Here is a 24590-nt window from a genome sequence, read left to right on the forward strand (position 1 = left end):
GTGAGAAAACCAACTCTATCTCCTGACAGAGGAGCTACAAGCATTTGGTCCACTGAATCTTCACACCTTGAGATCTGTTTCTGTGGTCTATTTTTTCCCTTGGCTTTCAGGTTTTTCAGTATAAAAATATGTAAAGGCTCCATGATATTATCTCCCTAGAGATAATTTGGTTTTCCTCCAGCGTATAAAAGGTGTAGGGCAGAGCACTGTTCCTGGCAGAGGGTTGGTCACGTGCAGTCTTGGCGGCCAAAGCCCCACCACCTCCATGTGGGTGTAGTTCCTTCTAGACTTAGGCATGTCCTCAGTCGTGTTTCCTTTTTTGGTGTTTCTAGAAAGATCTTTGTTTCTAGAAGGATCTAGGTTTCTAGAAGGCACTTGAGAGGGGAAACAATGCAACCTCCTGACAGAGTGACTCTGGTAGTAATTGCCTGGCTAATTTGTCCTGTAGCCCCTACATTTTCCAAGTGTGTGCCCGTGTGTGGGGACATAGAATGTTCCAGCTGAAAGGGGCCTTGGGGGCCCTCTGTTTGCACTCCCTCCCCATTATACTGGTAAGGAGCCTGAGGCCCAAGAGTGAAAAGAAGCTTCCATGGTTCTTCTGTGCATCAGAGGCACAGCCCATGTGAACCCAGGACACTGACTCCTGCACCATTTCTGAGCAACGGGCAAGGCAAGGGTTCCTCTGGGGTCATCCCGCTAATTAAAAGTCTTGCCTCTGGCCTGCCCTCCTCACCCACCAATATGGAGCCTTGAAGTCCTCCATCCCATGGGGTTGGACATTCTCTGTGTCTCTGGAAGGGCCCAGCCCGCATGCAGCGGGAGACACTTGGGAATGCGCCAGGTGTCTGAAAGTGCTGGGCACAGGATGACGGTCACAGGGGACCACTCACGCCTCCTCCATTCTCCACTGCAGGCTGCGGGAGCACCACCGGGCCACCATCAAGGTCATTCGGCGCATGCAGTATTTTGTAGCCAAGAAGAAATTCCAGGTGAGTCCTACACTAAGCCCTTCTGCCCTGGGCCAGGCGCAGGAGCTCCTCTCCCACCCACGGCAAAGCCTACAAGGCCTCCATACCCTGCCACACCCTAGACCTGACCCTTCACTCACCAAATACCCTGAAACGACTTGTCTGTCTCTAAGACAGCATGCCCCTGGAAGGACCCTGCCCCGAGGTCCAGCCTAAAGCTGCATGCACGCAGAGCCTCAGGGACTCAGCCTTCTCTCCCCTAATTGACTGGCAGATGATTCAGGAGTGACAAAGAGGGTGCCAAGTCTGCCCCACAACACCTGGGCAGGAAGTGAGGTCCCCTCGACTCCAGAGCCCTGTCCCCCAGAGTCAGTGCTCTTGGCCCTGTTCTCCCCCAACCCCCAAAGGGAGTCAGAACAGAAGGGTAGCCTGGCCCTGCCTGTGCCCCAGGGGGTGGCCCCCCTTTATAGGGAGAGGGAAGGTCTCCTCCATTGGTGGAGCTGGAGCTAGAGGGTTGCCCTTCCCCATCCCCTTCCCTCCAGGGCCGGGTCTTCGGCAGCCGCCCCTTGGAGCCCCTGGAGCCTAAGGGCCCCAGAGAAAGCCAGCTGGTAGCAGGCTCAGCTCCTTCCTTCTGCTGTGGGGACAGTCCTTGGTCTGAGGAGGTCCCTGGCTCAGCCTTCACTCTGAGAGCATGTGGAATTCAGAAACAGGGACCCTCAGGGCTGCCCATTCTCCTTCCAGAAGGCCTGGCCACCGTGCTCCTCCCACTGACAAGCGCCGCGTGCAGCCCTCGGGGCTCAGCAGCTGGCCACCGTCTCAGGGGTGGCTCGCACACACAGTCCCTCAGTGGTACTCTGCTGCCTGTCTGCCTGATGCCCCCGGGCAGGGAGGCCATTCACCGCCAAACTGGGACAAATTGTGCTGAGGGTCCCACCAGGGTCTGGGACTTCTCATTGCCCAAATACACGAGGCATGGTAAATGCCATTCTTGGCTGGCACCCGGAGGTCCCCCTGGCGATATCCTGGGGAAGACGTGATGGCCCCAGAGATCTAGAGTATCTGAAGTTCATGGCCTGCCTTCCCAGAGGCAGAGGGGCAGCTTGGGAGGGCAGGGAGCTGAAGGGGCGCTGGAAGAGGAGGGGCCTGCCTCCTGACAGCACCAGCACCTTCCTGGTGGGGAAGGGGCTGCAAGAAGCCCCTGCAGGGGTCCACTCTGGGCAGCATGGGGGAGGCCCTGGGAAGGGCCAGGATGTAGTACCCTCACTGGCCAGCAGCCTAGCAGTGACAACTAAAACCCCAGACATCAACCTGGTAGAGCAGGGGGCGGGAGTTGGGGGCGGGGGGGTGGTCAGTGGGGAATCTTCTAGAATGGGGATGGTCCCCACCCGAGAAGCCAGCCCACTGAGGCTCCAGAGCAGGGCCCTGCAAGGCAGCCTGGAACCCACTGCCCGAGGCGCAGTGGGAACTGGGCGGCTGTACCAGGGTGGGCAGTGGGCTTGCAGGGTTTAGGAGCACTCAGCACAGCGGGCAGAAACTTGAGGCTTCTGGCAGGCCCAGTTCGGGGGTCACGTGGGCAGCTTCCAGCTCAGGACAGAGTTTGTCCTTGGCAGATGGGTACCCACCATGGCTGGAGCTGACTTGGGGAGCACCCCGTCCCCGAAATGCAGGCAAGAAAACTGCCCGTGGGCATCAGCAGGGGCCCTGTACTTCCTTCCAGGCTGGGTGTCCCCTTTCCTGCTGCCGGACGCAGGCCAAGGCCCTGCGAATGGCCCCCCAGAGGCAGGCCGGGCAACCCTACCTTCCCTGCTTCCTGCCCCACCCTGTGCCCAGGACCCTTGGGGCCCCCGAATAAAACAGGTGGGACCCTTTGAATGGAGATGCTCCTGAGAGCCTCCCCGTTTGCCCTGGTGGGGTACAGAGGCTCTCGAGCAAGGCGGGGGCCTGGGGCGGCCTCAGCCTCACCAGCTGGCCCTTGTTGCCACAGGGAGGAGGGACCCACGGGGGGAACGGCCGTGGCGGGGGGCGCCTGGCAGTGAGGAGCTCTGCGGGCTGCAGGGCAGCCTCCACCCCAGGCCCAGCTGTCAGGGATGTCTTCCCTTCCCCCATAGCAGCCTGTTTGTCTGTCTGCATGCACCCCGCCCCCGTCCCCGGCCTCAGGGGCTGCAGACGTGGCGGGTGGCCCCCTGCCCCCCCCCTGCCCCCCTGCCTCACTGCCTGGCCGATAAGTGCCCGGCGGGCCGCCCCTGTGTCTGGCCGGAGGAGCCAGAGGCTCTTAGCCCTTCGAGTTTGCCTTGAACTCCCATGTCCACCGTCGGTCCCTCTGGACAGCCCTGCATTATCTCGGCTCATCTCAGGCTCCTGCTGCTGCCGCCAGAGGAAATGAGCTCTGGAGAGAACGAGCGGAGATGGTTTCTCCAGCGGGGCCCCAGGCCGCCCCTGACAGAGGCCTCCAGGAGTGCGGACCAGACCCAGGGGGACTAGCGGCTCCAAGATAAGTCTCAGGGCGCCTGGGGCCCCACCGGGACATGGGTCCTGGGGGTCAGCCAGGCGGCACTGACCCTCCTGTGGCCTGGGCTCTGAGCCCCCCTGCCCCCCAGAGCCGAGTCCAGCTGCCACCCCTCTCCTGCGGACACACGCTCGGGCATGTGCTCATACTCTCCCCCTCTCTCTCTCACACTCTCTCTCTCGGGCCTTCCCAGAGACGTGTGCACACACACAAGCTCCTGACACACTCAGGTGCCCACATTCACCTACAGGCAACGGCCCACGCTCTCCAGCCTGTCTGGGAGCCCAGCCCAGAGCTGTGCTCCACCCCGCCCCGGGCCAGGCCTGCACCCCCCAGAGCTCTGAACACAGCCCGCGCCCCGGCCCAGACCTCGCTGGCATGCCTGCAAGAGCCTCAGGCCTCACAGAGCCCTGTGGCCCTCAGGAGGCTGACTGTCATGACCCAGGGCCACCTTCCGTGTGCACACTGAGGAGGAGCGCAGACTCTTACAAAGGGAGGGGCGGGGCTCAGCACCTCATCTTACAGAAGGGTGGGGTGGGGCTCAGCACCCCCCAATCTTGCAGAAGGGAGGGGTGGGGCTCAACACCTCATCTTACAAAAGGGAGGGGTGGGGCTCAGCACCCCCAATCTTGCAGAAGGGAGGGGCGGGGCTCAGCACCCCCAATCTTGCAGAAGGGAGGGGCAGTGCTCAGCACCTCATCTTGCAGAAGGGAGGGACGGCTCAGCACCCCATCTTACAGAAGAGAGAATGGGGTTCAGCAGCCCCATCTTATAGAAGGAAAAACTAAGATCTGGGGACATTATCACTAGCCTGTACCTAAGTGTTGCTATTATGATTGTCATTCAGCTGAGCATGGGGTGGGGGGGCAGAGGGTCCGCCTAGAATCCTCTTCTGTGCCCGCCCCTATGATCTCGTGACAGACCTTGGATGTAGCCCACAAGATGATGCAGATGGTTCTGGAGCCCAGCATGGGCCCCAAGGGTGGCAAGTCCTCCTATCAGGGACACAGCTGTGCTTTGGGGAAGATCAGGTCAATCCCAGCCCTCCCCCACCAATCTCAGGGTGCTGGTTTGGGGCCCAGAGAGGGGTTGTGTGTTGCCTGTGAGGGCCGAGGGCCCACCTGGTAGGTCATGTGGGAGGACAGGGACCCCCCGGGCTTCTGGGTTCCAGCCCCTGGGAGGGAGAAGGCCTCTGCCTTGGAATTCTCAGAGTCCAGAATCCTAGCGGGGGCACCGCCAGAACACTGCCGAGTTGCCCATTGGATGGCAGAGCCCCTGGGTGCGTCAGAAGCACAACCCGGGATCTGAAGAAGGTGCCCTCCAGGGTACCCCATGTTTCTGGGAAAGCAGGGCTGGCCATGCCATCAGACTAGGGGAGCCCCAGTCTCAGGGGCAGGGGGGCACAGCAAGGAGAGGTAGGTCTCTGCTGGGCAGGGAGGACATGTCCCCAGGGGCCCCAGGGAGGAGACCCGGCCCGGACCCTCGGTGGGTCTCTGAACCTCATTCCTCATGGCCTCTGCCCCGGGCCGGCCTCCTCCACCAAGCTATCTGGCTTGCCTCCGGGCCTTTGCCCTCCCCAGCAAGAGGCAGTAACCCCAGGCTCGTCGCTAATGCGGACTCCAGAGCTGATGAGCCCTGCCCTGGGCCCCACCCAACCAGGCGTCCCCGTGGCCCCTTGGATAGAGGGGTTGTGTTCCCACGCAGCAGTGCCTGGTTTGTGTGGGTGAAGGGCCATCAAACCCCCCACTCAGCCGGCCTGCCGCTACCTGGGGGAGACCCTCTGCCCACGGGCTCCTGGGAACGGGGCCATAAATGTGGCTTGAGGTTTTGCCGACATGAGAAGCCTCGTTCTCTCTGTTGTGGTTTCTGGTGATTTCACCTGAGCCCCATGTGCGTTCATGGGCTCAGAGCTGGTGCCAAGCGGAGGTGCCGTGGGGTCAGCTGCCCCGCCCCAGGCCTGCTGTGGGAGCATCCCCTCTGCTCTGGCAGCCTCGGAGCCCCAGCAGGCAGCCTGGCGCGGAGAGTGGGCACAACAGGCAGGGCTGTCACCCAGGGCCGCCTCCGCCAGGCTCTCCCCCACCCAGAGAGCAGTGTGAGTGTCAGCGCTCAGCTTGGGGCCGGGAGGACAGTGGTTGCACAAAGCTGGGCCCCTCTTGGCCCAGCAGCTGGACGGGTTCTTCCCAAGAACGGGCTGGTAACCTGCAAAGGGGAAGCAGGCAGGGGCCCTGCAGTGAGTGGGCAGGAAGCGAAGGCCCAGAGAGGCCAAGCCACCAGCCTGGGATCCCCCAGCCCCAGCGACCAAGGCCTGGGAATGAGGGGGCCCCTGCGTGTGCCCTGGGCTAGGACGGCCCCGTTGCACCACAGGGGTGATCTCCTTAAGTCCCTAGAGGCCCCCTGCAGGCGGGCAGCGCTGGGCCGACAGGGCGCGGCATAGGGAGTGACCGTCTTTGTGGCCTGCAGCAAGCGCGGAAACCCTACGACGTGCGGGACGTCATCGAGCAATACTCCCAGGGCCACCTCAACCTCATGGTGCGCATCAAAGAGCTGCAGAGAAGGTGAACACGGGCACCGGGGACGGACAGGGGGGTGGCTGGGCGGGGGGCCCCTCCCTTCCCACTCCGGCAGCACCAGCTCGGCAGCCAGCCGCCCCCACAGAGCCACAGGACGCCCTGCACGCCCACCTCCTACCACAGCGCCCCCGAGCAAGGGGGGCCGGGCCTGCCGCACAGAGTCCCTCCCCCGGGGCTGCACGTCTGAGGCCTCCCTGTCCTGGACCTGGAACCAGGAACCCCAACCAGTGGGAGATGCCGGCGTCCAGCTTCCGGCGTCCAGCCTGGAGAGCTGTTCCCATGGAAGCGGTGTGGTCCCGGGGCCTGCGCAGGCTCAGACCAGCTGTGCCTCTGTGGTGGGCTTGCCTGGGAACCTCACCCCCGTGTCCCAGGGTATGGCTGGGACACTGTGCCCATCCTGACCATAACCAGAGGTCAGGCTGCCCCCTACCATGGCTAACCCACTGTGGGGACATGAAGCCCTCTCAGCTCCGTGACCGGGCCTCACTGGAAGGGCCACTCTCAGGCCGGTCTCTCTGAGTGTGGCTGAGGTGCCTGGCCTGGGCCTCTTACAAAGCAGTGACGGGACCTGGGACAGTCCTGAGGCCCTGCCCTGCCCAGGGAGGAAGCCTAAGGGACTGCCCAACTACTGCCCTTGCCTCTGAGCTCCCCACAGTGATATGGGCCTCTGGTGCCCGTGAGGCCCTGTGGCAAGTTCGTGGGTGGCAGTGGTGGGTGTCCCCAGAAGGGGTGGGTGGCTTGTCGCCCTGCCGGGTACCTGGCCTGTCCACCCACTGGCGGGCTGGGTGTGTGTGTGGTGCCCAGGCCGAGCATGAGCTGGTGTCCATCTGTCTCCCTCCCTCCCTCCCAGGCTGGACCAGTCCATCGGGAAGCCCTCCCTCTTCATCTCCGTCTCAGGTGGGTTTCCTCATCAAGACCCCCGCCTCCCCCCCACCCACACCCGCCTCTCCCCCTCAGAATGGGCCACCAGGGCCTTGGAAGTGCAGGACAGGCCCACATGCGCCTGAGGGGGGCAGGTGGACCCCACCCTGAACCAAGTGCCTAGGCATGTGCTTTACAAAGGAATTTTCAGTTAGTGCAGGATCCCTTTAAACAGTGGGCCTTTCTAGGCCCTCTGAGATCCGGCTGTGACCGCCATGCAGGGTGAGTAGCCAGCCCCGAGGGCCTGAGGGGCCAGCAGCATCAGCAGCAGTGGGGGGGGCATTCTCCAGCCCTGACCCCTCGTGTTCCCCGGACCGGGCCTATGGCTCCCTCCAGGGAGGACAGGGCCAGGCCAGTTCCTTGGGTCACCCAACCCAAGTTGCAGTGGGAGCCGCGGCTCAGCGGGGGCCGGATGGCAGGGCAGCTGGGCAAGGCCAGCGCGGCGGGGGGCGGGGGTGGGGGGGGCGCGCAGAATGTGCAGGCCCACGTCAGCAATCCAGCAGGACTGTTCCAGACCACCGCAATAAAGCAAGTATCGCGATAAAGCGGGTCTAAAGAATTTCAGGGCTTCCCAGGGCAGATAAAAGTTAGGGTTACGCCCTAGCATAGTCCGCCGTGTGCAACGGCTCCACGTCTGGAAAAACCAACCGGCAGACCTCACCCAAAAGGACTCTGTTGCTAGGAAGTGCAGGCTGTCACCTGAGCCGCCAGCGGGGTCGTCTCGGATGACGCGTCACCACGACAAAGGATAATGAAAATGCTTGAACCATGGCACAAATCACTAAAATGGGGCACAGAGACAGGAAGTGAGCAAATGCTGTTGGGCAGTGGCACCCACTGGCTCGCCCACCGCAGGGTCGCCACAGACCCTCCGCCCCTGCAACACGCAGCACCCACACAGTGCCAAACACGGGGTGCATCTGCAGCGCGCCCACAGCCCCCCAGGGCTGTCCCCGTCCTCATGCGCCGGGCTCTCCGAGGCCCCGCGGGGCACCCTGCTCAGCCACCCCCACGCCTCCCAGGGTTCCCACCGTGGAGGTGCTCACAGTGCACACCTTTGACCCGCGGCCGCCCCCCATCACCCTTCCCTCCAAGCACCCCACCCCACCAACACACACGTCCCTGATCTGGGTGCTCCACCCCACAGAGAAGAGCAAGGACCGCGGCAGCAACACCATCGGGGCCCGCCTGAACCGGGTGGAAGACAAGGTAGGCGCGGGAGTCCCGGGCCACGCGGCCTCTGATGACGGTCCTGGTCCTGGGGGCGGCACCCACAGCAGCCCTTCACTCTCCCACCTGCGTCCCGAGCCCGCGTGCGGGCCTCCCTGCCCCCCGGCCTGTGCTCAGGGCGTTTCGGGGGCTCAGGGAGGTCAGAGGTGCCGAGAGTGGTACGAGGGTGCGTCGGGGTGCGTTGGCGGGGAGTTGGGGCTGCAGGCTCAAGGAACCTCCACGGTAGGGTGCAGACCGTGCTGGGAGGGGTTCCGTGCCGGCCAAGGCCCCGCTCGGTATCCAGGTGGGACGTGGGGCCTGTGGGTCTTCCTCTGCCGCGAAGCCCACGCTCCCTCTGCTCAAGCATGGGCCCCTCGGCGGGCACAGCCTCGGCCCCCGGGATGCCTCCATGCCTCCGGCAGGCTTGTGGGCCTCTCAGCGCGGGAGCCTCTTCCCGGGGTGTCCTAGGGGGCCGAGGGAGCCGAGGGAGCCTTTCTCAGGCTCAGGCCCACCCTGTGAAGTGTCCGTGGTTTGGGGGGGGGCCGTTATCTTGCCCGACAGCTCGTCGGTCTACACGGGCTTTATCTGAAAGTAGCTGGGAGACTAAAAATAGAGGGATTTTGTTGGGCAGGGCCTGTGTCTGCTGCTTGGTTTCCTTGGCAACCCCGGGCTCTGGCCCAATTCCATCCCCGCTGAAGCTGGGCAGGCAGGGCAGGGGCACAGCTCCCTGTCCCCACCCCACGCCGGGCCCCGGCCTGCAACATCAACCCCTCCCCACCTGCATCATCTGCCCTGACCTTTGCTGGCCGTGGGGCCATGACGCCGGATGGACCCAGATAGAGAGAGGGAGAACCACTGTCCAGGTGCCCACAGGGGTCCTCACTTTGGGCCTGGCCAGCTGAGACTGTGTAACCCCAACATGTGGCCTGCCAGGGGGCCTGGCCCCCCGGGCAGTGCAGGCCCCAGCCAGGCAGGTAACTGGCCTGCTCTCAGGCAGATGGCCCAGTGGCAGATGGCCCTGTCCGGCAGGATGCGAGCAGGAGAGGTCACATCAGCAGGCGACAGGTATCAGAGGCCTGGGGATCCTCCACTGAACAGAGGGTATCCTCAGCACGCGCTCTTCTCAGGGCCAGGGGCTGGGGGCTGGCATAACCCGCTAGGAGCTGCTGGTGTCCACCCCCAGTACAGCAGGCCAGGCACTCTGGGGGGGGGCTTCTAGACATCAGAGGAAGCCAAGGTAGAGCAGGGAATAGAAGCAGGCTCCTCTGTCCAACCTCCTCACCCAGCCCTGGCACCCTGGCCAAGGAGCTTTTGCTAACTGGCCCCCACTGCTGACGGGACGCATGGCGGCCCCTGGGCACACAGGCCTCCCTGCCCCAGCGGCCCTGGGAGTGGGCCCTGCTGCACCAGCTTCTAGATGCGTCCACCTCTCCTTGACCCCCTGCCCTGCCGTTCTAGAGCTTTCTTATGGCTCTGCCCACTGCTTCTCGGGGCGGGGCACCCCTTGAAGCTCAGACTAGAGCCTGGTGTCCTCTGGGGGTGACCGTGGGTAGGGGGCAGGGTCTCCTGGAGCAGTGCCCCCTCCCTAGTCTGGAGGAGCAGACATCCAGCCGCCTGCCCGGGTCTGACCCCCAGGGTGGCCTGGCTGGCCTCCAGGATAGGGAATTACGTACGCGCCCTCGTTTCTTCAGATCTGAACAACAAAGGGAAGTATTTTCCGGAGTCCCTGATCCCTGGGGGCAAGGTTTGGGAACAAAGCCCCCGGTGGCCTCGGCCCCCAGGAGAGGGGTGACCACTGGGCCGTGAGGACTCTGGGACATCCACACACACGGTGACCGGGGAGACTGGGGCTGTGCCGTCTCCGTCCCCTTCTGCTGTGAGGAACCAGCTCAGTCTGAGAGCCGGACCCACCTGCTTGCGGTCTCCCAGGTGGTGCCCAAGCCCGCGCTCTGTGCCAGATCGCAGCCCCCGCGGTCCCTCGAGAGGCTGGCAGGGATGGGCTCAGCCTGCTCCGGCCCTCCTCCGCTGCTGGCCCGGGCCCCCTCGGCGACAGACCCTGGGAAAGGGCCTCACCAGGTCCAGAGGGCATGGTGGCACGTCCCGAGCCCCGTGTTATCACAGTTATCACCAGGGCCATCGGGACCATAAACAACCCTGAGCAATCCTGCTGACTGCGGGAAGCTGGAGGCAGGAAATCCAGCCGCCCCCGGCCCTCCGGGGCCCAGCAGGCCTGCAGCAGTGCCAGCCGGCCAGAGTCCCTGGGCCGTCCCCGACCCCGCTGGGCTGGCCGCGGGCGGGACAGGAGCCTGGCCCTCACACTGGGAGGCAGGGCTCTGGCCCAGCTATGATGGAGCTCCCATCCCAGGCGCGCTCACTCAGCTGCGGGACACGGGCTTGGAGAAGAGGGGGAGGAGGACATTTGGGGAGCACGGCTGCTGGTCCCCATTCTCGGGAGCAGATCGATTCTGAGAGCAGGGGGCTGGGCTGTCCACTTGCAGGGAGCTACCAGGGAAAGCTAGCTCGGCTTGTCCAGTGGTGCCTCGGTTTCCCTGCAAGGAGCCCCCTTCCCTTATGTCCAGGCCAGGGGCCACAATGGGGAGAAGGGTCCCAGGTACTTCTGCTCGCGGGAGCCCTTATCACAGCTCCTACCTGCGAGAGGGCTTCCCCCCACCTCAGAGCGCCCCGCCCGCCTGTTCCTGGGGTGCCTAGCTCCCTGGCCTGGCCCGGCCGGGCTGTGGAGGCTCGCCTCGCTCCAAGGCTGTGAAAAGCAAAACTGGCATTCCTGCCCCACAGCCTGCATCCCCACGGGCCTCACCCCCACGCAGTTGGGAACCTGCTCCCCGTGTCTCAGGCCGGCTCCCCACTGGCCTCCCTTTAGCAATGAAAGGAAAAGGCACGGAGCAGCTCCTCGCCGGCTTCTGTTTAAAAATCACGAGAGCCTCCACGTGCTCCTTCCTGTTGTTCTCCTTCTGGGAAGGAAGGACCTTCATTTGCCCAAATAAATCCTTCCTTACGGGTGGGGAAACTGAGCCCCAGAGAGGTTGAGCAGTTGCCCAAGGTCACACAGCGGGTCCGGTGAAGAGCCGGTCCCGGTGGAGGCCACAGGTGGGTGGGGGAGCTGAGGTGGAGAGACAGAGGAAGCCGGAAAGTGCTTCATAAACACGAAACCTTGAGGGGCCTGCTGGAAAAGAAGCCAGGTAGCAGCATGGAGGGCCAAGCTGGGGAGCGGGGGGTGGGGGGCAGGCGGTAAGGCCCATGGGCTGCGCCAGCCAGAGCGGCAGCACAGGTTAGGACAGAGGGGCCTGGCCAGGCCCTGGAACAGGAGTCCTGAGAACACGGGCCCCTGCCCAGCCCCCGGCCCCTCGAGGGCTGCTCGGGAGGCAGGCATCCCCTTGGCTCTCTGGGGAGCCGTGGAGAAGACTGCTCCAACCTTCCGCCCCCGTGCGTATTCTTAGCTCAGTCCCCAGGACTGGCTGCAGGGCTGATGTTGAGCCCTGTTTATTTTGCAAGCTCAGCTCATACTGCTTTTGCTGATATGAGGAGCACAGTGGGCTGGGAGGATTTCTTTCTTCTCTGTTTTTACCGGAAATGTTCATGGCTTAGAGCCGGACAAAGGGAAGGCCTGGGTTTGCAGGCCCCAGCTCAGAGGGCGTGGGTGGGAAGGGGCCCCCACCCCCACCATCTGATGCTCCTTCCATAGCCTCCTGTCCTGGAACCCTGGCCAGGCACACCTTTCTCCTGGACCCGAATGCCCCCAGCCTGGGAGTGCCCCTTCTCCACAGCACACTGGCCCTAGACCCCTCTATTGAGCACACGTTTGCCCTCCCCTTGGACCAGACAAGCCCAGTTACCCAGGACCTGGCGTCTGCCCCAGACACAGCTCCTCCTGCTCTGTCAGCCCAGAGGGACTCCTCCACACACCACCCCCCCCCCCCAAGCTATCAGCTGGCCTGAGACCTTGTCATCCCAGCAACCCCTCCCCGCTCACCCCCAAGAGCCACTCACCCGGCTCTCCAGCCCCGTGGCCTCCCCACTGGGCCTGGGTGTTGGTCATCTCCCTCTGTGACCATTGTCCAGCCATCCATGTGGACTCCGGCCCCACCAGCCCTTCAAAGCATGCATTATTTCCTAGACACAGCTGAAATCCGCCTGCTAGTGTTTTCTTCAGGATTTCTGCCTTGCCATCTACGTATGAGATACATACCTCACCTCATTTTCCTCTTCTGTACTGTCTTCATCAAGACGTGGTGTCAAATGTATGTGAGCCTCACTGAACGAGTGGGGAAGTGTGCTCTCTTTTTCCACATTCTAGAATATTTTATATGGGATTCAGAATTTTCTTTTCCCCTTTGAATGTTCGGTGAAATTTAAAGGTAAAGCCATCCAGGCCTGGTGCTTTCTTTGTGGGAAGACTTCACGCTCTGAGTCAAAGACTTGGCAGTTATGGGATGGCGGGTTTTCTATCTCTTCTCGTGTCAGTTTTGTTCAGTTTTACATTCCAGAAATCTGTACATTTCCTCTCAGTTTTCCAACTTACTGCCATTATCATTTTAATGTCCGTATCATCAGTAGCTAAGCGCCTTTTTTATTGCCAGTATTATTTATTTGTGCCTTTGCTTTCTTCCCCCCATTGGTCGAGCTTGCCAGCTATTTACCAATTTTATTAATATTGTCAACAAACTTTTGACTTTATTGATCCTCACTCTTGTAAGTTTTGATTTTGTTTCATTGACCTCTCTTTGTTTTCTTCCATCTACTTGGCCTCAATATATTGCTCTTTCTCTAACTTTTTAGGTTGGATAATTACTAACTTTCAGACTTTCTAGATTTCTAAGGTGTCAGTTTAAGGCTGTACATTTTCGTCTAACTACCACTTAAAGGGCATCCTCCAGTTCTGATATGTAGCATTTGAATCTAATGTCCATTCACGTATATGTCTTTCTCGTCTCCGTGATGACCTCTTGTTTGCCCCAGCAGCTATTTACAAGATGACTTCTGTCATCGTTAGGATTGTGAGAGTTTTCTAATTGCTCACTTGTCACGGAAAGTGAATGTGTGACACCAGTCATTTGAAATACTGTGAAACATGTTTAATGGCACAATAAGTCATCCATTTTTGTAAATGGACTTTCTGTACTTGAATACCATGTGTATTCTGACGCTGTCGGCTGCAAGGTTATATTTACGTCCATTAGGACAAGCTGGCTAATTGTTTTCTTGAAATCTATATTCTGATTGGAATATTGTTATCTCCTTGACCCATCAATACTGAGAAATACCTCAAAATTCCAACTGCTGTGGAGAATTTGTCTAATTTTCCTTATATTTCTGTTAGTTTTTACGTTATGCGTTTTTAGATCTTATGACTAGATGCCTATATTCAACTTTTTATATCGTCACCGCTGGATTCAGTGTTTTATAATCACACAGCCTCCTCTTTATATCCAGCAGTGTTTTCTTTACCCTTAAAGTCTATTATCGCCAGTTAATTTGTTTGCACATCTTTTTTTAAAAGCTTTATTGAGGTATAATTTGCATGCCACAAAGTTCATGTGATGTAAATGTGCGACAGATTTTAGTAAATTTCTAATTTGATGTGCAACTATCGTCAAACCTAAGTTTTAGAACATTTTCAACATCCCCCAAATTCTCTCAATTCCATTTGCAGTCATTGCCAGTTCCTACCCCTAGCCACAGTCTTTCTGTCTTTTTATCCTTAAATTTCTTTTTTTTTTTTAGGTGGGGGGGGAGAGAGAGAGATTGTGAAAGAGGGAGAGGAGGGGCAGAGAGAGAGAGAGAATCTTAAGGAGACTCCTTGCCCAGCGTGGAGCCCGACGTGGGGCTCCATCTCACGACCCTGAGATCATGACCCGAGTTGAAACCGAGAGTTGGATGCTTAACTGACTGAGCCACCCAGGCGCCCTCCTTAAATTTCTGTAAGGCTAGAAATTTGCCTTTTATAAAGGTTTCATATAAATGGAGTCGTCCAACGTGTGGTGTTCTGAGTTTAGGGTTTGTTTTTTTTTTTTTTTTTTTTTTACATAATGTAATGTTCTTGAGGTTCATCTTTGTTGTGCCATGTTTTTCTTTCTTGTTTAATGCTGACTAGTATTCTGTTGTATGGATAGACCACATTTTGTTTATGCAATTGCCAGTTGATGGACATTTGGATAGTTTGCAGTTTTGGGTTATTATAGGTAATGCTGCTGTGGACTATTATCTACAAGCCTTTGTATGGACATACATTGTCATATCTTAGGTTCCTAAGAGTGAAATTGATGGGTTCTATGGTAAGTTTCTTTTCAACTTTCTAAAAAAAAAACTTTTGATCTGTTTTCCGAAGGGATCTGTACCATTTTGATGTCCCACCAGTAACATACAAAGGTTCCACTTTCTCTATGTCATTGCAAATATGTGGTAGGGGTGGTCTTTTTTATTTTAGCCGATCTGGGCAGTATGTGATCGCGTCTCATTGTGGGTTTGATTTGCATTTCACTAATCACCAATGATGTTGAGCAGACTTTCATGTGGTTATTTAACATTCGTAGTCGTGTTTGGTGAAGTGTGCATTCAACTCTCTTGCCTGTTTTCCTGCTTAAGTTGTTTGTTCTGTTACTGAGTCATAAGAGTGGCTTATGTGTTCCAGACAAAAGTCCTCTATCAGATATACGACTTACAAATATTTTCTCCCCTTCTGTGGCTGTCTGTTCATTTTCTTCATCATTTCTTTAAAAAAAAAAAAAAGTTATACATCTTAATGAAGTCCAATGTATGTTTTCTTGTGTAGCTCATGCTTTTGATAGTCTACCCAAGGCCATGAACGTTTTCTTCCAGAAGTTTTATGGGTTTAACTGTTATATTTAGGTCTGTAATTTATTTTCAGCTAATTTTGGGGTGTGGTGTGAGGTCAAGTCTAAGTTAATTTCCTTTATTTTTTTTTATTTTTTAATTTTTTGCTTATAGATATCCCATGGCCTTGGCACCTTCTGTTGAAAAGACTTTTTCCCATTGAATTGTCACAGCACCTTTGTCAGAAATCAATTGAGCAGAAATATATGGGTTTATTTCTGGATTCTCAAGTCTGTTCTCTTTGTCTATATGCCTGTCCTCAAATCCACATTACACTGTCTTGATTATTGTAGCTGTATAGTATGTTTTGAAATCAGGTAGTGTAAGTCTTCCGTTTTTTCTTCTTTCTCAAATTGTTTTGCTCATTCTAAGTCCTATGAATTTTTCTACAAATTTTAGAATCATCTTGTCAGTTTCTACCAAAAGAAAGAAAAAGAAAGACAGAAAGAAAGAAAGAAAGAAAGAAAGAAAGAAAGAAAGAGAGAAAGAAAGAGAGAAAGAGCTGGGATTTTGATAGGGACTGTGTTGAACCTATGGATCCATTTGGGAAAAACTGACATCTTAACAATATAGAGTCTCCTAATTCATAAGCATGTTATATCCTTCCATTCATTTGGTCTACTTTAGTTTCTTCCAGTGATGTCATTTTTGGTGTACAATTCTTACACATCTTTTGTTAAATTTACTCCTAAATATTTTATGATTTTTGGTGCTATTGTTAATGGAACTGTTTCCTTCATTTCATTTTTGAATTATTACTAGTATATAAAAATACTATTAATTTTTTATATCAAACTTGGAAAATGTGACTTTGCTGTTATTAACTCTAGTAAATTTTGTTGTTATTGTTGATTCCTTAGGATTTTCCACATATAGAATCATGTCATGTGTGAATAAAGACAGTTTTACTTCCTTCCGATCTGGATGCCTTTAATTTCTCTTTTTGCCTATTTACACTGGCTTGAAATTCCAGTAAAATGTTGACTAGAAGTAGCCAGATAATATCTAATTGAGAAAAGCACCCAGGCATTCACTATTGAGTGTGATATTAGCTATAGGTTTCCCATAGGTGGTCTTTATCAGGTTGAGGATTTTTCCTTCTAAGCATGTTCAGAGTTCTTATCATGAATGCATGTTGGGTTTTCTCAAATACCCATTCTACATCTTTTGAGGTGGTCACATGGTTTTTATCCCTTCTGCTATTAATATGGTGTAATACCCAGTTTGGGGGTGTTAAACTAACTTTGCATTTCCCACTTGGTCATGGTTTATAATCACTTTTATATGTTGCCATATCTAGTTTGCTAATATTTTGTTAAGAATGTATCTGTATTCATAAAGAATATTGATCTGTAGTTTTCTTGTGATTTTTTTTCTGATTTTGGTGTCAGGTTTTTAAGTTCTTTTCTTTTCAATCCTATGTACACATTTTGGATGTCTTTTGCAAACACTTAATGGCTGAGGGTTTTTTTAAATCATTTAACACATTTATACTTAATTTCTAATATATTTGGATTGACTTCTAGCAATATATTTTGTGTTTCCTTTTTGTACTAAATTTTTTAATGTTTATTTTGCCCCACTTTTAATGTTTATTTTGCTCCTTGTGTTGGGTTGATGGTTATTTTTCATTCTGCTTTTTCTTCTACTGGTTTTGAAGTTATATATTCTATTATCATTCTTGTAGATGTCAACCTAGAACGTTTTAAATGGATATATAGCAGAATTAATTGTTACTTTTTATTACATCTGTAATAAAAGAAGGACATTAGAACCCTTTAGGGCGCCTGGGTGGCTCAGTCGTTAAGCGTCTGCCTTCAGCTCAGGTCATGATCCTGGGGTCCTGGGATCGAGTCCCACATCGGGCTCCCTGCTCGGCAGGAAGCCTTCCTCTCCCTCTCCCACTCCCTCTGCTTGTGTTCCTGCTCTAGCTATCTCTCTCTCTGTCAAATAAATAAATAAAATCTTTAAAAAAAAAAAAAAGAACCCTTTAGATTCAGCCACTCTCCTGCTGACTTATATTCTTTGTTGTTGTATATTTTAGTTCAGTCATGTTTATTTTTTAACCCAATGATTCATAAATAATAGTGTTTCATACAATCAATATATGTTTAAATTTACCCACCTATTTGCCTTTTTTGTCACTCATCATTTATTTTTCATCTCAGATCTTACATCTGGGATCACTTTTTTCCCAGCTGAAGTATTTATTAGAATTTCCTTCATCAAAAGTCAGAATCTCTCAGATTTTATTTTATTTTTTTTAATGACTTCTTTTACTGTCATCCTTAAAAAATATTTCCACTGGGAATAAAATTCTAGGCCCTAGGTTACCAAAATGGTTTTCTCTCAGCACGTTGAAAATATTATCCAACTGTTCTTCGGCTTATCCTGCTAGTCCTGAGGACAAAGGTGAAGACAAGCTCTTGCTCCTTGGAAGGCAGTGTTTCTCTTCTCTCTGACTGCTTTGAAGATCATTCCTGCGGTTCTAGTCGTCTGCATTTTCACCATGGTGTCTTCACGGAGTTTCTTTTGTTTGTTCTGCTTGGAATTCGGTGAGCTCCCTTCATCTGTCATTTGGTGTCTGGCATGAGTTAGGAATTACTCTGTCATTAGCTCTTCAGATTTTAGCCAAAGCTAAAAGAAAATTAGCTCATTATCTCCTTCTGGAATTTTCATGAGGCATGTGGCAGACCATCTCACTCCCCACCACGCTTCTTAACCTCAGATTGTTTCTCTATACTATATTCTGGATAATGTCTTCTGATACACTTTCCAATTCACTAATTATTTCTTCAACTGTGTCTAATCTGCTGTTAAACCTATCTGAGGAATATTTAATTTCAATTATTTTTCTGTTTATGAAACTTCTATTTGGCTCTTATTCATACCTGATAGATCATTTTTATAGTATCTTTCTCTTCACTTGTATATTTAAACTTAAAAAAAAATCTTGAAGTGCATTGAACGTGGCTATTGTATATTTTGTTTCTGTTAATTTTGGCATCTAAACTCTTTGTAAGTCTGCTTCTCTGGTCTTTGTTTTTTCCTTGCTGGTTTTCATTCATAATATTTCATTTCCTTTAAGGGTTTTCTTGTTTAAAATCTTAAGTTTATAGATCTTAAAATTTATCTGTGGGTATTTTTTTTTAAGATCGTATTCATTTATTTGACAGAGAAAGACATAGCGAGAGAGGGAACACAGCAGGGGCAGTGGGAGAGGGAGAAGCAGGCTTCCTGCCGAGCATGGAGCCCGATGTGGGGCTCGATCCCAGGACCCTGGAATCATGACCTGAGCCAAAGGCAGACACCCAACGACTGAGCCACCAGGTGCCCCTATCTGTAGATATTTTTGAGGCCTAGCAGAATTGAGGGTCTCGGGGAGGATCTATGGCTACCTCTTCCTTTGCTATACATGTGGGGGTACCACCATCCCGGACTTTAAATTCTAGGCTCAAAGTTTTCCAGAAATGCACCCAGGAAATATGCGTTTGGGCTTCCAAGCTGAGTGTGGATGTGATTTCTCAGAGCAAATATGGTCCCCTTAGCAGCAGGCAATTTTCTTGATAGTCTTTTTGGGAAGTGGATTATTTCTCACTGACCCTCACACTGAATGTAGAGTCCTTGGAGGATCCCAGCTTTATGTAGGGCTGTGCTGCAAGACTCCCCACCCGGGGCAGGCCTGGGCTTGGATGCCGTCCATCACCCATGAGAGCCATGTTTGCTTGGTTCATCAGATGTCTTCAGGGCAACTCTTCCCTCTGTGGGTCCCACTTTCACTGCACCTTCAGCTTCTCACCTCCTGTATATCCTGGTGAGCTCATCAATGCCTGTGAGTCTCTCTCTCTAACACGTGATCAGACAAGCTCTTGTCCTCGTACAGAGGACAGAATCAGGATTTTGAAGGTGGGGTTTTTCTGGGAAGCCTGGGTCTCATGGCTGCAGGGTCCCAGCTCCCTAGACTGGTTCCTGACTCTGCTGCATCCCGTTCCACTGTGACCCTGGGAGCGACTGGGCGGTAGCAACGGGGCTGGTTTATGCCAGTCTCTGGGGTCTCAGTCGTAAGTGGGTCTCATGCTGGAACTCCAGGGGGTCTGGGTTGGGCCGCCAGCCCTCGGCAGGCTGGACTGAGAAGGACCTGCTCCTACAATCTCTCTACCCCTCAGAAAGGGAGGAATCTTCCTTCCTTCCTACACTAACTTGTACCAAGGCCCACTGGCCTAATTCAGCTAGGGGCCTCTGGGCTAGGGGCCAGCAAACTGGGACCTCTGGGCCAAATCTCAGCCCTGACCTGTTTTCACGTTTAAAACAAATAAACAAACAAACAATTTTTAAAACAGAAGACAGCTTGAACGGGATCCACAACACCGATGATATTTACTGTCTGGTCCCATTATGGAAAAGTTTGCTGACCCCCAGTCTAGGCCAGGGTTGTCCATTAGAAATCTAGTGGGAGACACAGATGTAACTTAACGTTTCCTAACAGCCACAGTTGAAAAGATAGGAAAAAATAGATTAGATTCACTATAATATACTTTACTGAACCCGATACATTGAAAATATTATCACTCCCATATATAATCAATATAAAAAAAATTGGGATGAATGACATCATTTCTTCAAAAGCTGGGTGTGTGTGTCATGCTTACAGAACATCTCAGTTTGGATGCTACGTTTTCCTAAGAACTACTTGGTCTGCATTTAGGTATAAAGCGTACAGTTAAAAAAGGAGGTTCTCTTGCCTAAGTCATTATAAACATACTTAAAGTTTTCTGATCACTGAATTGGGGGTCTATACTTAAATTTAAATTTGAATTTGCTTAACTTCAATCAAATTAAAATTCACATTCCTCAGTTTCACGAGCCACATAGCAGGTAATCAGGGCCCAGTGGGGCTGCCCAATGGTTATTGGACACAGCCACTCTCGTGTGGCCCCCTGGCATCCAACCCAGGGGGACCCAGGGAGGGGCCCCATGAACACCGCCGTGCTGAGAGGGTACCTGACGCAGGCAGACGAGGGACACCTCATAAGCCCTGACATCCCCAGCAGGGGCATGTCCTTGCAGGCCCCTCGGCTCACACTGCACAGAATGTTCCCTGGATTCCCTGCCTCGAGCCCCCGGAGCCCGTGACCCACACCTCCCTGTCCACTGCCTGCCTGGGACTCTGGTCCTTCCACCACGTCTGTCTCCCACCGGCCAGGCCTCCCCCGACTTCTGCTCTCAGGAGGCTGTCAGGAGCAGTGGTTAGGGCGCGAGGCCGCGTTTCCAGGCTGCTCGCAGAGCACCAGCTACCTTGGGCTCCATCGTGCCCCTCACCGCCAGCTCCGGCCGGTCACATCAGGAAGTCGGGCGGGGTGGGGAGCTCCCACGACAGCCCCCCCTTCAGAGCCCCCCCACTCTCCTCTGCCCCTCCCCCGCACCGCTCTCTGTGCTGGTGAACTGTTCTTGAGTGACAGGGCCGTAAATAGGCGAAGGCGTGGGCTCTGGCTGATCAAAGGGCCCCCTTCAGAAGCCTTCATTAGCTGCTATTCTGGGAACTGGTTATTTTAAGGTTAGTGTATTTTTTCTTTCCTGAGGAGCCGTCTTAGTGGATGGCGAGGTCCTGAGGTGCTGGCTCTTCAGTCAAACCACACAAGCCCTGTTTTGTCTAGGGTTTCAAAGATAAACCTATAATGAAAGCGTCAGTTGACGCTGAGCGCCACCACCCCCATTCCTGGGCCGAGGTGGGCGGGCCCGCCGGGGAGTCCCCGAACCCCACGAGCCCAGGAGACCTGGCGGCCGCGCGCTCCTGGAGGGAGCCTGAGGTCAGAGCCCTCCAGGCCCGGGCCGCCTGGGGCCCCTGGGACGCCGTGCCGGGCCTTCTCACGGCCGGGGCAGCCCCCGCGGGCCGTGCCCGGAGCCGGGCTCGGGAGGCTTCTCTCAGGAGAACGCCCAGCTTCGGCTAACAGCCTTCCAAGGGAGGACGCCCACCCTCAGCAGCGGCCGGGGGAGCGCACGCTGACGTCACAGTTTAGGAAGGTGGTGATGCGCTGTGCTGCCGGGCACGTGGGGACCCGGGCACTCCCGGCCCTCGCTGGTGGGGCCGCGGGTCACGGCGCCACGGAGCTCTGGAAAGGAGGCCAGCACCGTCCGCTAACGTTAGAAGGTCATGTGCCCTTGCGGCTCCCAGGCCGGCGCCCGGGGTAGCAGAGCCCCGGGGCTGGGGATTTACGTAGGGGGACCCTCGGCACAGCCCAGTTTGTAAGAGCGAGAAACAGCCGCTTGATTCGGGCTTGGGGGGGGGCGGTGAGCAAACAGAGGCCCCCCCCCAGCGGCAGGAGGGACCCCCTCGCGAGCTGCCGAGGAAGATGACCAGAGCTGGATAACGAGGGCGCGCAGCCCACGACGGCAGAGGGGAGGGCAGCGCGTGCTCGGCTGCAGGGCGCGGGGACTGCCGGGCAGCGGGCAGCCTGCACCCCTGAGATGTCCCGTTCTTAGTTGTCCGAGGTCAAGGTGCCCCTCCCAGGCCGTGTGCACTGTCCCAGCTGCAGCCTCCTGCTCTGGGGCTTGGTCCTCTGCCCACTGGGGCTGCTCGCCCACCGGACCGACCCCCAGGGCTCCAACCCGGACGGCCCCCTCTGCAGGCCTCCAGGTTCACACTAGGGCTTGGCCATGGGTCTGAGCCTCCTGCCCCTCGGTCGGTGCGGAGATGGGGGGTGCTGTCCGCGGGGGCCAGGCCCCCTCCAGGCCTGAAGACCAGCCCGGAAGTGATGCACGCCTGGCTTCTGCCCCGCCCCGTTGGTGAGAACGAGTTGCCTGGCCCTTCCCAGAGGGGTTGGGGGAATGGCATCCCAGCAGGACGGCCCTTTCCAGCCACGTGATGGGAGGAGCAGGGACCTTTGGAGCCGTCCGTGGGTCAGGACATCTGTCCGGCCATCCGTGGGCATCCAGAGGCGGCAGACTCACCCGTGCCTCAGGCTGGCCTACCTGAGTGTGGGGTGGCCTCCACGGCCAGCCTGCCCTTGCCCAGGCGCTCCTCAGCGCGGCCGCCAGCCATTGAGGGGATGACCGCGTGGCCAGCAGCTCAGCCCTCTGCCCCTGGCCCCAGGGAGCGAGCCCTCATGCTGGGCTTGGTTCTGGGGGTCAAGTCCCGAGCAGGGTTAGAGGGCACCCAGGGAGAGAGGCCGTCTGGCCCCCCAGCATGGGCTGGCACCCAGTAGGCAGCCGTAGGCACATTTGCACTAAAGGGACGAGAGGGGGCCGTGGGAGGGGGCCGTGGTCGGCTGCGGGGTCCGTCTTGCCATCTGAGCCACTCCTCTCGTCACCCTCATCCCCGTGCTCTGAGCCGCATCTATAGGGAGCCCCTTCACGGAGGTCAGAGGACTGGGTGAGCCATCGCGGCTGGGGGTATCAGGTGACCCAGTCACACCCGTGGGGCTGAGTTTCTGCCGGAGATGAGAGTCACGCCCCTCCTACTTCAGAGACTCAGTCTCCCCCTCTTCGATATGACAGCATTGGTCAGGTGGCCTCTGAGGGACCTGCAGGCATTCTAGACCTCCCCCCCCCCCCGCTGCCATCAGGGGTGAGACACACAGGCCCCTGTGATGTCTAGGGGGTTTGGCCGCCAAGAGGCCACAGTTGTGGGACGGAGGGCAGAGCTGGCCTGGAGCTGGACCCTGGACCTTGTGTCAGGGCTGACACCCAGGGCAGCATGCTGGCCCGGGCCTCTCCAGATGCGAAGGCAAGAGGCAAGAAGGCTGACCTCGCGGTCAGCCCGTTACTGACCCCCAGTCCACTCCCTCCTGGCCAGCAGGAGCATATGCCCCTTGGCTTCCCAGGAGGGAATGTGAGTACCGGCTTTTGAAGTCTGTTTCTGGCCTTGAAAGGCCCACAGGGGCCCAAAAGTCTCACTTCGATGGGATGGGAAGGTCTAGAATGCCTGTAGGTCCCTCAACAGCCACGTTCTGGCATGGGTCCTGGGGCTGGGCGTATTCCGTGGAAAGCAGTGACCCAGAGCATGGCGCCCCACCCAGCAGCAGGTCCCCATCTCTGGGAACCCAGAGCTGTTGTACCTGAGCACGGCCTGGGGGAGCCCATGGGGAGATAACCGGTGCTCACAGGGCTCACTGCTCTCTGAGCCTCAGTTTCCCCCTCTGTCCAAGGCAGGGAGGTGGGAAGGAGAGAGGTGCACATGTTCAGGGCCACTCAAGCTGACCTGGTCTCCTCTGATCTCTGCCCACACCCCCGATGCCCAAGAGGCCCAGAGCCTTCCCAGAGAGTTGCCAACGGCTAGGCCAACTAGGTGCCTCCAGGGCCGGCTCTTTTCACCTAATTTATGGACCTGGAGCCTCGTCCCTCCCTGCAGTCCTGCCTCAGTGGGATTTGAACCTGGGCAGCCGGGCCCCCATGCGCATGTGCTCTCAGGTTGCACATGTCTGGCTCCTGGTTGACTGACGGCCTAGGCCTCCCACTCATATGTGGGAAGGCCCAGGGACCTTCCCATCCCCCCGCCCCATTTCACAGAGGATCAAAACCCGGCCTTCCCTTTGTACTTGTGCAGCCAGCAGCTGGGTTCCAGCCCTGCCCCCTTGGCTCACTGGCCATGAGAACCAGTGAGTCACATCAGGGCCTCCGTGACCCCATGAGTCTGCCAGTGGAAGGGGTGATATTAGTGCTACTGGGCCAAGTGCTATGGAGAATTCCTGGGTCGATCCGCATCCAGGCCCGAGGAACCTCTTGTGCAAAGGCCCTGTGGCACAGGGAAGTACAGCAAGTTCCAGAACCAAGAGATCTGGGTGTCTGATTGCACAGCTCAGAGAGAGTAGGCATGAGAGTGGGCTGGCCATTGGGCAGGGAGTGGGGCTCAGGGGCTAGTCAGAGAGTTCAGGCTCTGCTCTGACCCCACTTGCTTCTGGGCCTGAGCCTCAGTTTCCCCACTGCACCATGGCCTCCTGCTTTCTGTGGCTTCAGCAGTTGCCCAGAATTGTTCTTTCCTCCATACCTCCCTCCCTCTTTCCCGGCCGTTTCCCTTCCGGTCTGCCTGGGGACGATCCCCGCCACCGCACCCCCCCACACACCGAGGCCTCTCCTGAATGACTCTATTTATAGGCCGCAAATATTGGCCACAAAGGAAATTTACATTTTTTGAAAAATGTAGCTCAAGTCCATGTGAACTTCTGTGGGTTGACTGAGCAAGGCTGGGGACAGGGAATGGCGGCGGGCAGACATGCGTGCGGGCGAGCGGGCGGTGCGCGGCGGCCCCCGGCCCTCTGTGAGCGCTGTCGGGTGGCATATCGTCAACAGCATCAGCTGGGAGAGTCGGGGTGGGCAGGCCGTCTGCGGGGGCCCAGGCGTGAGGGCGGCCGGAGCCTTGTCCCTGAGGCCAACCCTGCCCAGCCGCCTTGGCCGACCTCAGAAAAACATGTAGTTTGATCAAAATGGGCCCTTTTTTAAACTTGTCACCCTGCGGGTCAGAGCACAGCCTGCCCCCGGCCAGTCCTGCATATTAAGCAGTGGCTTGGTCACCACCAAAAATAGATGTCCCAGCCCGGAGGCAGGGCTGTCCCACCACCCTGGGAGGGGGCA

The 24590-nt window shown here is 55.9% G+C and overlaps 1 protein-coding gene across 1 annotated transcript in view; it reads left to right on the forward strand.

Annotated features, from left to right (window-relative positions):
* The window catches only part of KCNQ1 (potassium voltage-gated channel subfamily Q member 1), a 213485-nt gene that overhangs the window by 133593 nt on the left and 55302 nt on the right, over window positions 1-24590 (forward strand). Inside the window, exons 11-14 of the mRNA XM_044919539.1 lie at window positions 914-989; window positions 5935-6029; window positions 6895-6941; window positions 8113-8174. Of these exons, the coding sequence (XP_044775474.1) occupies window positions 914-989; window positions 5935-6029; window positions 6895-6941; window positions 8113-8174 (280 nt within the window). The remainder of the gene's footprint in view (window positions 1-913; window positions 990-5934; window positions 6030-6894; window positions 6942-8112; window positions 8175-24590) is intronic.

This window comes from Neomonachus schauinslandi, chromosome 11 (assembly GCF_002201575.2).
Source record: "Neomonachus schauinslandi chromosome 11, ASM220157v2, whole genome shotgun sequence".
NCBI classification, from domain to species: domain Eukaryota; kingdom Metazoa; phylum Chordata; class Mammalia; order Carnivora; family Phocidae; genus Neomonachus; species Neomonachus schauinslandi.